This window comes from Gopherus evgoodei, chromosome 12, assembly GCF_007399415.2.
Source record: "Gopherus evgoodei ecotype Sinaloan lineage chromosome 12, rGopEvg1_v1.p, whole genome shotgun sequence".
Classification (NCBI taxonomy): Eukaryota; Metazoa; Chordata; order Testudines; family Testudinidae; genus Gopherus; species Gopherus evgoodei.
In genome coordinates, this window is record NC_044333.1 from 194109 (window position 1) to 207034 (window position 12926).

Consider the following 12926-nt stretch of genomic DNA (forward strand, 5'->3'; position numbering starts at 1 on the left):
TCTGCTGGACCCCACTCAGAGAGCCCTCTACAGGGATGTCATGCAGCAGAACTATGAGAATGTGACCTCGCTGGGTAAGGATTCCTGTCCCCTCTGTTCTTGGAAGGGGAAATGAAGAGTGAAGGTTCATGCCACCCCCACAATGCCATCTGTACTCTGTCCTGTTTCAGCATCACCCCAATATGCCAGTGACACACACACTACCAGAGACACTCCTCTGCTGCAGAACACTTTGAGAACACAGCACATGAGCAGTATCACACAATGTCAAATATCTCCTCTTTACTCAAGTAAAACTAGAGGTTAGGTCCAGCATAACGAACAGAAGCTTCGTACCTCTGGCCTTCTCTCAAACCCTGAGCCTTCTCTACCCAAACCAGAATGTGCTCGGAGCGTAACAAGCAGGCGGCTGGAGTCAGAGGGTATGTCTATACTACGGGATTATTCCGATTTTACATAAACCAGTTTTGTAAAACAGATTGTAGAAAGTCGAGTGCACACGGCCACACAAAGCCCAATAATTTGGCAGTGTGCATCCATGTACCGAGGCTAGCGTCGATTTCTGGAGCATTGCACTCTGGGTAGCTATCCCGTAGCTATCCCATAGTTCCCACAGTCTTCTCCGCCCATTGGAATTCTAGGTTGAGATTCCAATGCATGATGGTGCAAAAACAGTGTTGCGGGTGATTCTGGGTAAATGTTGTCACTCATTCCTTCCTCTGGGAAAGCAACGGCAGACAATCATTTCGCGCCCTTTTTCCCTGGATTGCCCTGGCAGACGCCATAGCATGGCAACCATGGAGCCCGTTTTGCCTTTTGTCACTGTCACCGTATGTGTACTGGATGCTGTTGACAGAGGCGGTACTGCAGTGCTACACAGCAGCATTCATTTGCCATTGCAAGGTAACAGAGATGGTTGCCAGTCGTTCTGTACCGTCTTCTGTGCCATTATAAATTGGCAATGAGATGACTGTTATCAGTCGTTTTGTACCGTCTGCTGCTGTCATGGGTGCTCCTGGCTGGCCTTTGCTGAGGTTGGCTGAGGGTGCTAAGACAAAAATGGGAATGACTCCCCGAGTCAATCCCTCCTTTATGGTTTATCTAAAAATAGAGTCAGTCCTGCCTAGAATATGGGGCAAGTGTACTAAAGAACTGTGTATTAGAGAACCAGAGAGCACAGCCACTCTGTGTCAGATCACGCAGAAATGATGAGCTGCATGCCATTCTAGGGGGTGCCCCTGCAACAACCCACTCATTGCTTCCCTCCTCCCCCAACCTTCCTGGGCTACCGTGGCAGTGTCCCCCCATTTGTGTGATGAAGTAATAAAGAATGCAGGAATAAGAAACACTGAGTTTTTAGTGAGATAAAATGAGGGGGAGGCAGCCTCCAGCTGCTATGATAGTCCAGGCAGGACATTAAATGGTGCAGGGGGAGAGGAGTCCAGCATCCCGCTGCTATGATAGTCCAGACAGTACAGAATCTTTTCTTTAGACATGAAGGGGGGGGGGGGGAGGCTGATAAAACTCAGCCCCCAGTTGCTATGATGAGGACGGTTACCAGCTGTCTACCAGGAATGACCGGGAGTCATTCCTATTTTTACCCAGGTGCCCCCAGCCGACCTCATCTGAGGCCAGCCAGGAGCACTCATGGGATGATGATGAGGACAGCTATCAGTCCTTTTGTACGGTACCATCTGCCACTGGGGAGTGGAGGGGAGAGGATGCTGCTATTCAGTGCCGCAGCACCGCATCTACCAGCAGCATGCAGTAGACATAGGATGACATATAAAAAAGTCAAGAAGCGATTTTTTTCCGTTTTCTTTCATGAGCGGGGAGGGGGGGTAAATTGACGACATATACCCTGGAACACCCTGGACAATGCGTTTGATCCTACAGACATTGGGAGCTCAGCCAAGAATGAAAATGCTTTTTGAAGACTGCGGGGACTGTGGGATAGCTGGAGTCCTCAGTCCCCTCTCCCTCCCTCCATGAGCATCCATCTGATTCTTTGGCTTTCTGTTAAACACTTGTCACACAGCACCGTGCTCTGGACTCTGTACCATAGCCTGGAGATTTTTTCAAATGCTTTCTCATTTTGTCTTCTGTAATTGAGTTCTGATAGAACAGATTTGTCTCCCCATACAGCGATCAGATCCAGTATCTCCCGTATGGTCCATGCTGGAGCTCTTTTTGGATTTAGGACTGCATCGCCACCTGTGCTGATCAGAGCTCTACGCTGGGCAAACAGGAACTGAAATTCAAAGGTTTGCGGGGCTTTTCCTGTCTACCTGGCCAGTGCATCCGAGTTTGGATTGCTGTCCAGAGCGGTCACAATGGTGCACTGTGGGATACCACCCGGAGGCCAATATCGTCGATTTGCGGCCACACTAACCCTAATCCAATATGGTAATACCGATTTCAGCGCTACTCCTCGTCATCAGAGAGGAGTACAGAAACTGGTTTAAAGAGCCCTTCATATCGATATAAAGGGCCTCATTGTGTGGATGGGTGCAGTGTTAAATTGGTTTAACACTGCTAAAATCGGTTTAAATGCATAGTGTAGACCAGGCCAGAGCTGCCGGTCCAGGGTTACTTATCATACAAACACTCGGTGCGTCCTTGAATGCTGGCTGGAAGTATCCAGACAGGGGAGCTCCAGCAGCAAAACACTGAATCTCACCCAGGATTACAGATGACACAACTCCTCACTGGTCTGGATTGCACTCCAGCATGTGAAAATGGCCTAAGTTGGTAGTGACATTTCTTGAGACATGGAGAGTCTTGCTTCCATATCACCAGCTGTAAGAACAATAACAGGAAAGGCCAAATATGGAAAACTGATTGTTCAGCTTGCTTTTGACCTGCCTCATATTTTACAATATATTCCAAATAAGGAAATTGATGTGCAACGTATGTGTCATTGTTTGTGGTTTTAAGCTTTAAAAGGCTTGTGTGATTTTTAGCTCAGGGGGACAGTATTCCAATAGATGAAGCCCCCTGCGCACTTTTAACCAAGAAAAGAGCCTCAGACTGAGCTGATTCAAAATCAATCGTATGGTCGTTTTCCACAGCAGCTTCAAGAGGTCCCTGTGATGGAATGTAAATGTCTTCTTCACAACTTCCCCCTGCAGGAGAATGGCTGTTTGACCAGCTGTTTGCCTTGCTGTCTCTGAGAAACTGGTCTGTGGGTGTTCCCCAGAATTGTAACTTTTTCAGTAATATCATACTGCAAAATCTCATAACTTTACATACAGTGTTACTACACATTTTAACCGGAGGATAATATTCAGTAGGTTATACGTTTTCAAATGATACCTCACAAGCCATACTGTGTACAAAATTGATCATAATTTTCTAGAAGAGTGAACACAAGGATATAGACTGACACAGTGTCTGTGTGTGTGTTCCCAGCATATATGTGGGTATTTCAATCCCTCATAAGCACAATGTTTGGCATCTTCAAGGACCTGGGGAACTGGTCCTGGGAATTCACTGGTTTACCAAGTGTGACACTGTATGGAATTGTGAGACACTTTGGTATTAATAATAAAATAATATAATCTGATAAAATTGCGATGAATCGTGCTAGATATTCCATGTAAAATGTCAGTGAAAAATGTTATGATTTGCCAAGTATGATAATTTTGTTTCTATGTTTGTATCACCTTTGTATTGTGAGTTACAGATATGTAGGGTATATCTGTATTTCCAGATTTGTGCAGTGTTTCTGGGTGACACCCCCCAGACATATTGGCATCAATACTGCCTACCCTGTTTGATGGCCTATTCAGGGTCATCAGCTGTACAATGAGCGCATGGAAAGGACCCAGGGGATACACCTATTGAGTCAGCAAGACATGCTGGGGTATGCCTGTGTAATGAGAACTTCAAGGCTTTTCCATGCCACGTGCTGTGAAGCTTGTGTTTGGGACACAGGAAGTACAGGCCACACGGCAAAAGGAATGTAAAGGGCAGCTGCATCATCTCCATTTTGTCTTCAATCCCCCTTCCTACCTCTGGAGCAACTTCTTTACAAACTGAGCCCTGGAACAAAGGACTGAATGACCTGTCCAAGCTGTGGATGTGTTCCAGACAGACTTTCAAGCCAGGAACTCACCAATACTGCTAACCTGATATATCCATTTTGGAATGTATCTGACTGCTTTCCCATTTAACTTCTTTGTGTCTTTCATTTAAACCTTTAGTTTAGATGCTAAAGGAATGTCTGGAAGGATGGAATTTTGGGTAATATCCAAACCTATAGCGACATGGTACTGTGGCTGACCCTTTGGGGTCAGAAGAACACTTTGTTTTTGCGAGCAGAGTTTTTAAATGACCTCTCACTGTACTGGACCTAGTTGCTGATTAGGAGCCAGAGATCTGGGATGCAATAAAGGGGGCTGTGTGATTTCTTTCTTCAGCTTCTCGATAGCCCGTGTGGGGGATCAGAAGCACAGTTTGTGAGTGGTCGGTGAGTTTAACTTCAGTATTAACCACCAGTTTTGGGAGCATCTGCTCTCCCTTTTTCAGCCTGCCCTACCTTTGGCATTTTCAGTGAGAACTGCCCCTGGCCCACCAGGTCACACTAAGTACTGAAGTTAAATTAATAGAATGGTTTTTTAATGACCAAGTCTTATGAAATCAACTGAACTCCTTTGTTTTCTTTCATCTGAGCAGGGTTTCTAGTTTTCCAACATGATGTGATCTCTCAGTTGGAACAAGGGGGAGAGCCATGGGTCCCAGACCTCCAGGGTTCAGAGGAAAGAGAAATCCTGAGATCTCCCTGCACAGGTGAGGAAACATTAAACCAGCTCAGAATCTGTAAGTGCCTGAAGGAAACATCTGGGATGCCCAACAAAGCCCTTGGGGAGGTCTCTCAGTTCATTATTGCCCCTAGCAGGGGTCATATCCTCAGGGTAAATATAGTTCATGGCTTCCTGTAGATCCTAGCAGACACCAGGCAGTAGCTTCCTCCCTTCTCCCTGGGTATTTGGATGGGATGTGAAGGCTGAATTCATCCCCCTCCTCTCTCCTATTTGGGGGAAGAGTTTGGGGGAGTTCAGTGCCTGATTTTTATTTGACCTGTCTTTAGCACTTGTTTTTGTTTGGTCTTCCCCTTTCCATCCCTGTCTGAAGTTTCTGTCTCTGTCACAGCAGGTGATGCAATGGCATGTGAGAACGAGGAGCAGAATTCTCAGCCTGAAAATGTTGAGCCAGTGGGTAAAGACAGAGCATTATCGCAAAGATCGAAAAGGAATGTGTCCAGGAGTCATGAGGAGGGAAAATCCTGGGAGATTCATCATAGACCAGAAACAGATCAAGGAAACCAGCCAGGGGAGAAAGTGGATAAATTTATTTCCTCTTGGGGAACTCAGAAGGTCCTCATGGAAGCCACAACACAGCAGGATTTGCTGAGGCGAAAAAGAAAAAATACATGCAGTGGTTGTGGAAAAACCTCTCGCACCTCAGCCCTTTCTGTACGTCAGAGAATCTACACGCAGGAGAGACCCTACAAATGCAGTGAGTGTGGGAAAACCTTCAGTCGCAGCCCCCACCTTATTAGTCATCAAACAATCCACAGAGGAGAGAGGCCCTATGAATGCAGTGAATGTGGGAAAAACTTCACTCGCAGATCAGCCCTTTCTGTTCATCGGAGAATCCACACAGGGGAGAGGCCCTATGAATGCAGTGATTGTGGGAAAAGCTTCATTAGCATCTCACATTTTTCTAAACATCAGAGAATCCACACAGATGAGAAGCCCTATAAATGCAGTGATTGTGGGAGAACCTTCAGTCGCAGATCGGCCCTTTCTGTTCATTTGCGGATCCACACAGGGGAGAGGCCCTATGAATGCAGTGATTGTGGGAAAAGCTTCAATCGCAGTTCGCACCTTATTAGGCATCAAAAAATCCACAGAGGAGAGAGGCCCTTTGAATGCCACGAGTGTGGGAAAAGCTTCACTCACAGATCAGCCCTTTCTAGACATCAGAGAATCCACACAGGGGAGAGGCCCTATGTATGCAGTGAGTGTGGGAAAAACTTCACTGAGAGAGCAACCCTTTCTGTTCATCAGAGAATCCACACAGGGGAGAGGCCCTATGAATGCCGTGAGTGTGGGAAATGCTTCACTAGCAGCTCAAACCTTTCTAAACATCGGCGAATCCACACAGGGGAGAAGCCCTATGAATGCAGTGAGTGTGGGAAAAGCTTCACTCACAGATCAACCCTTTCTGAACATCAGAGAATCCACACAGGGGAGAGGCCCTATGAATGCAGTGAGTGCGGGAAAACCTTCTCTTGGCACTCAGCCCATGTTAGCCATCAAAGAATCTGCAAGGGAGATCAACACTGTAAAAATCTCTAGGGCTATCAAGACTTTCTTTTTTTAATACTTTTCCTGATTCCCACCTAGTATCTTTTAAAGCTATTTGAACTGTGTGCAGCACCATTATCCCTCAGCCTGTCCAGATGAGTGGCCCATTTTTGCCTTTTGCAGTTCACCCTCTTTTGAGATGGACCTATTTGTCCTTTCTATTGTCCCACAAGTAATTTGAGTGTGCCCTTCCTATGAGGAACCAGGGAGCGTCACACTTATACCATTCCTCCTATTGCAAAGTTATTGTTAGAGTCACCAATGATACAGATTTTATCATTGCCAGTTGTTCTCACATTGCTCGGGGTTTTGCTGAAGAGCAGTTATATTGGGAATATTGCAAATTATATATAAATGAAGAGGAGCAGGGGCGGGAAAAAAGTATAATTTCAGCTTTGTGACACTGGAAGGAGATGGAGTGACTCAAAGATTCCCTCTTTCCGCTTCACTGCGGAACTGTTCCCTTTTGCCTGAGCCATGCAGAGTTTATGTTCATCACATTCTATCCATCCACTTCTCAGTATCATGTGATGAAGCATTCTCTGTTGTATGTGCTTGCAGATAATGTTTTGACAACTTTAATCCTATATCAGAGTCGCTATGACTGGAGATGAAAGTGTCAAAGTCCTGGGAGGGGAATTCAAATGGATTCCAAACACAGTGTGATCATTTAGAGTTTAAATCCCAGGTTCCATCTATTGTAAAGCCACTTCTGGCAAGAGGGCTGTTTTTCCCTCATTGTGGGGATGCTAGGATACTAAACATTTTGTAAATAATATAACTGATTATTGAGACAGGGATGAGGGAAACAGGTTTGAATGGATCAGAGGACAATGTGGTGGGAGAATCTCTTGTCCCAGTTCTGAATAATCAGATGTAACCTGCTCTGGAATTTCACTTGATACTTTCTTTGTAATGTATTCTCTCTCTGTGATGTGAGTTTCTATCTTTCCTGAAGGCTATTCGGTCACCCAGTTGAATATTAGTTCAGTTTGATAGGATGTAGCTCAGCTTTATTGAAGAGTTTAAGACAATGACCCTTTGCTAATGTCCTCATTTATGATTTCAGCTTTGCTTTTTCCCTTCCCTCCATGATGACATGGAGAAAGTTGAAGTGCAGTTCTATTAGCAGGAGAGAACTCTCTAATTTACTGGACAGGCTAGCAAAGAAACAGCAGTGATTTAAAGTCTCCACTCAGAAATGATGAACAGCAGCAGAACCCCAGCTAACTGAAGGAAGTGCATAGGATCACAGTGTATTTCAGTTGTTTAAGGCAATATTGTCTCCGATGATCTGGGAAGAGAATTCCATGGTAAGTGGTTTTGAACTAGGCAAAATGCACATGTGTTTGGTTCCCAAAGCTTTTGTAACCCAGGCCCTACAGAAGATCTCTCCTAGCTAATCCTGTGCTTTGGGAAATGCAACCTTTCATGACACAAATGTTGAGGAAATAGAAGTGGAGTTTTTGTCGAATTTATCCTTTGTAGGTTCTAAAGATGTGTATAAAATGAAACCAGTGTTGAAAATGTAATATCTTCAGGAAAATGGCCATTTTTAATAGAATCTCCAGCTCTGGTAACTAACAAAGATTCTGATCCAGGCCTGTATCCAGTCCCTTCCCTGGACCTGTGCCACCAAGTTAAAGAAAAGCTGGGCATGTTTCGGGAAGCCATTCCTCATTAACACTGCTGAGACTTTAAGTGGTTTTGCAAAGGATTCTACTTCAGAGAAGTGTAACTTTACCCTATCCAAGTCCAAGGATTTGGAAAGAGCTGAGGTTGAAAGAGTCCGCATCCAGTTCTTGGTTTCCACCCCAGTAAAGGAAGCTATGGTGACCCAAGGAAAATTGTTTGTACAACTCCACTTCCTAGTTCAGGGTCACTGATTACACTTCCAAAGTATGCCAGGGTTAGATTGAGAACAGTCATCCTTCACTGTTTGGATGCAAGGAGAGAGTGCTTCATAGGACATTCCTTCCCAGTGGATCCCAAACTGGCTGCCTGGTTGGGTAACAAGGACTTTCAGGCTATAGAAATGATGGTAACCAATGAGGCAATGACTTTGTCAGCGTCCAATTTCAGATTTTCGGATACACACATGTTGAGTCTTGATACTATGGTTTTGTTTCTAACGTTGTGGCTACACAATTAAGCTGATGTTGGCACAGCTGCACCAATATAACTGCACTGCTGTAGCACTGCTATTACAGATGCTCTAAGCCAATGGGAGAGATTTCTCCCATCGGACTTGAGTCGTGCAGCCCCTGCAAGTAGCAGTGCCTTTGTTGGCAGGAGAAGCTCTCATGCTCATGAAGCACCATCTACACAGGGGGTTAGGGCTGTGTAACTACGTTGCTCAGCTGTGTGGATTTTTCACACCCCTAAGCAATATAGTTATCCTGATAAATGTCTTTAGTGTAGACCAGAGAGGTTTCTCTTGTTCTTTATGCATTTACATTACTTCTCTACCTTCTCCTACTTTGAAAGATTAGAAAGTGTGAAAAGAGAGGTATTTTTCTCCATGATGCAAACATTCCAACATAGAAGACCCCTTCTACCAACATGCATGGCAGAAGATCCTGAGATATATGAACTCACAGAAGTGATTGGCTCCTACATTGGGACAAACTACAATAAGAACCATGGTTCAGTTGTTGGCAATGGGGATTAAAATAAAACTAACATATATGACAAGAATTTATGATCTTTGAATGTTATTGTTACCAATTAAAATGAAATTATAGGTGAAGTTATTGGTTAAAAAGCAAGAGACTGTGATAATCTGAATTATTCTGGAAAACTGTTAGTCGTACAGGAAATGATGGCTAATCTTGAAAAGTTAATTTGATTTAATTTACCCTGGTTCCTCAACTGTTGCTACAGCTCTAGTACCCATCAATCCAAAGACTGAGAGAAATGGAGAGTTCCAACCATTGTCCTTAAGTCCGTGGCTCCCCATGTCGACTCCGCAACTCCGTTGGGGTTGGTGGAGTTCCGGAATCAATATAAGTGCGTTCGGGGATCGATACATCACGTCTAGATGAGACGCAATATATCAATCCCTGAGCAATCGATTGCTACCTGCCGATACGGCAGGTAGTGAAGATGTAGCCTTAGTGTCTTATTGTTCCTCTCTCTGTTTTTTGTGCTGGCCTTTCTCTTCTATCATTTTCTGCCTTTGTTTAGTTGGTAACAGTTGATTTCCATCACTCACATTTATTTGTTTAAATCTCTATCTGTTGTGAAATTGTTTTTTTTTGCTTGTTCAATAACTGTACTCAAGTGCTGTGTGAGATACAATAGCAATAGTCCACAGTAAAACTAGTAACCTGGGATAGTTGGGGAAGAGAGGGTCTGGGATTTCACCGAGTATCTGGTGATCCGGGTTGGGAAGGAACTTAGGGGTTAGGGTGGCTGCTGTAGCTCAGAAGAGGGTCCTTGAGTTCCAGCAGGCTGGTGAATTTGGTCACTAACATCCAGCTGCCAAATGCAAAACTCTCTTTTCCTTGTGGCAGGTGGCAATAAGGAAACTCACAGTCCTCAGTACCCTGAGAAGGGTCACAATATGTCTCTATGTTGATTCACCTGTCAAATTCGCACAGGAAAAGCTCCCGATAGCACAAAACTCTGCCCTATGAAATCATGGAACCTGTGCACTTCGCTCTGTGAAAGCATGTAAAGAATCCAAGCGCTGGAGGACAGGGTTTGGGTCCAGAGTGACCTACACAAATTGGAGGACTGGGCCAAAAGAAATCTGAGGAGGTTCAACAAGGACAAGTGCAGAGTCCTGCACTTAGGACGGAAGAATCCCATGCACTGCTACAGACTGGGAACTGACTGAGTGAGGGCGGATTTGATAGCAGCCTTCCACTACCTGAAAGAGCAGCATTGTGGGCTTTCTCCTTGCCACTTTTGCTGGGCTGGGCAGGCATCCTGGGGGCCTTTCTAGAAGAGAATTGGGAACTGAGTTAGAAAAACCATTGTGAAAACCAGAACCTCAGGTTTAGACTCATTTATTTATAATATTAAATCTTCAATTCTAGTGTCACAGTCCATACAATTGCTTCAGCCTGATAGTTGCCCAAAGGGAAACTTAAACTTCTCTGCAAAGGGAGTGGAGAGAAAACACTTTTCAGAGTCCAAGAGAGACAAGGCGGGTGAGGGTAAGAGCTTGTAGAGGACTAACCTCCGTTGGTGAAAGAGACAAGCTTTGGAGCTAACCCAGCACCCTGCTTCAGTTCTGTGTAGCCTGAAAGCTCGTCTCTTTCCTAAACAGCAGTTAGAACATAAGAACAGCCACACTGAGTGAGACCAGTTCATCTAGCTCACTGTCCAGTCTTCTGAAAATGACCGATGTCAGGCGCCCCACCCAGAGGACCCCTTGGATCAACATGGATACAACAACACTGCAACCAAGGTTAAAAGTCAATGCACATGGGAGAAGCATCTTGTCTTTCATTCCTTCTGTGCTAGTCCCATTGTGTTGCCATCTCCTTTTCTTCCTTTCTGTTAAAAGCTTTGGTGTTTTGCACAGAAACATTATTTCCCCAGTAGAGATGGCTGCATTCTAGTATCAAATAGTCACTAGAAGGGGGCAGACAAAGGCCTTTTAGGATGAGGCGTCTGTCACTGTCCAAAGATCATCTCCCTCCTGCAGGTCACTGGCAGCCTGAGTTTGTTCCTTATCCTCCCAGCATCTGGGGGTTGGAATCAGCGCTACCCAGCCCCTCCGAATGTAGCAGGAACAAACACAAGCCTTGTCTTTAAAACCAGCTGTCCCCTTCCTTCTCAGGGAAGATTTTTCAGTGATTGAAGTTGAGCTTCAGTTCTCCTCTCCTAGGGGCGGGGCAGGGCAGAGTGGGTGTGAGACCAGCTCCCAATGAGATCTGTTTTCACCTTTGCCCCCTTTCAGTCACTCTGGGATGGTAACTCTGCTCCCAGCAGTCAGGCAGCTTCCAGCCCGTGCACCCTGTTCATTAACTGCATGGTCATATGTCACCCCCTTTGCCAGCACACGGGATCTCAAACATGTCAACATTTTACTAAGATGACGTTCAAAGAAGAAAAAGGTGTACGGTATAGCGTTTAGGCATAGAAGTTTCTGGTGATCAGGGAACAATGTACAGATTACCCAGGGGGTGTGAAGTTCGGTTTAAGATCGGGTGGTGTAAGGAATACAGAATCTGCAATAGCCCCAACTGGGGGTAAAAGGTTAACGTACAGACACTGAGTTAGGAGGGTATGTTATCCATGTGAGGGCTCCGTTCAGGTGTGGAGTATAACGAGTAGATACGATGATGAGGATGGATTGACCTGTGTTTGGTGAGTTTTAATGTTCAGTGGTTTTTAATCTTTGCCACAATCTAGTTTAAGCAGGGTCAGTTTGAACTCTTCCCTGCCATCTGTTGGTGATCTGTTGTAAAGGCCTTTTGGGGCTGATGTCATTTGCATGCGTACACCCACCCCACATTGCATGATGGGAGTGCTTGTCCAAATGGTCATTTCAGCTGCTGTGGGATCCCCAGTCTCTTTGTTATTGGGGCAGGAGTAATCAAGTGTATTTTCCTGTTTATTTTGGATCAAGGACAGTGCAATTGTACCTGGCATTTGAGGCCTGAGAGCTTGACCCTCGCTTGAAAAGGACTCACCATTAAGGGGTATGGGTTCCAAACACCAAAAGCATGTAGGAAGTAGGATTGCCTGTCTGTACTTGTTGTGACTGACTGGTTTTTGAATATCTTAGAATTGTTGTTAGTACTAAAGTTCCTCATCTTAAGCTTATGCCATTAGCTTTCTACAGTATGCTTTGGTGCTGAAAGGTAAAAGGTTGCTCTGTGTGTGCTGTTATGGAGTGAGGTAACAAAGGTTGGTTGCAGAGAGGGTGCATGTGCCACAACAGTCGTGCTTCTCCCACCCCAGCTCTGGTCCCAGAGTCCAGAATTTGTATAAACTCACCCCCTGACCTGTGACTAACAAGCTTGCCCTGCTAACTCTTCCAGCAAAACAGGCCAAAGAAAGTGTATGCAAGCGCTGTACCGCAGCCCCAGTGCTATTTTTGGTTCCTTCCCACAGATCTTTCACTCCGCACCAGTCCAGTTCCTTGCTGTTACTTGTCCAACCACTGCATGCATGTGCTAGACCGGACCCTGAGCTGATTCCTGACTGTTGTGCTCCATACAGCCTGGCCTGTCTGTGTCTGTGTGGTGCAATGGGTCAGCACATTTGGCTCTTAACTGAAAGGATGGTGGTTCAAGCCCACCCAGGGACAGTGATAAGCCTGTGCTACTTCCTTGCTTTCCTGAGGCCTGTGGGCAGGGCCGGCTTTAGGCCAATTCAACCAATTCCCCTGAATTGGGCCCTGCACCCAAGCCCTGCTGGTGCACTGTACCAGGGTGGCCCAGCTTCCCCAGGGGGCAATTTAAAGGGCCTGGGGCTCCCAGCAGGGACTGGAGCCTCAGGCTCTTTAAATTGCCACCAGAGCCCCACTGCAGGAGCCTTGGGGGCTATTTAAAAAGTCTGGGTCTCCCCTTGCTTCTACCACCTGGGCCCTTT

The 12926-nt window shown here is 45.6% G+C and overlaps 1 protein-coding gene across 1 annotated transcript; it reads left to right on the top strand.

Annotated features, from left to right (window-relative positions):
• The first annotated feature begins 39 nt into the window (after nt 1-39).
• LOC115660473 (zinc finger protein 239-like) lies at nt 40-6939 on the top strand. The gene is made up of 4 exons (XM_030581942.1): nt 40-74; nt 4678-4791; nt 5158-6007; nt 6936-6939. Exons 1-4 carry the CDS (start codon nt 41-43, stop codon nt 6937-6939), a joined length of 1002 nt encoding a protein of 333 aa, XP_030437802.1. The 5' UTR covers nt 40.
• Nucleotides 6940-12926: the final 5987 nt, after the last annotated feature.

What these genes read in the sequence shown, in the direction of transcription:
- LOC115660473 (XM_030581942.1), top strand. Translation starts at nt 41, where the DNA reads ATGCAGCAGAACTATGAGAATGTGACCTCGCTGG. An exon ending in TGAGAATGTGACCTCGCTGG is followed by an intron (nt 75 to 4,677) that starts GTAAGGATTCCT and finishes TCATCTGAGCAG; the next exon opens with GGTTTCTAGTTTTCCAACAT. An exon ending in CCTGAGATCTCCCTGCACAG is followed by an intron (nt 4,792 to 5,157) that starts GTGAGGAAACAT and finishes CTGTCACAGCAG; the next exon opens with GTGATGCAATGGCATGTGAG.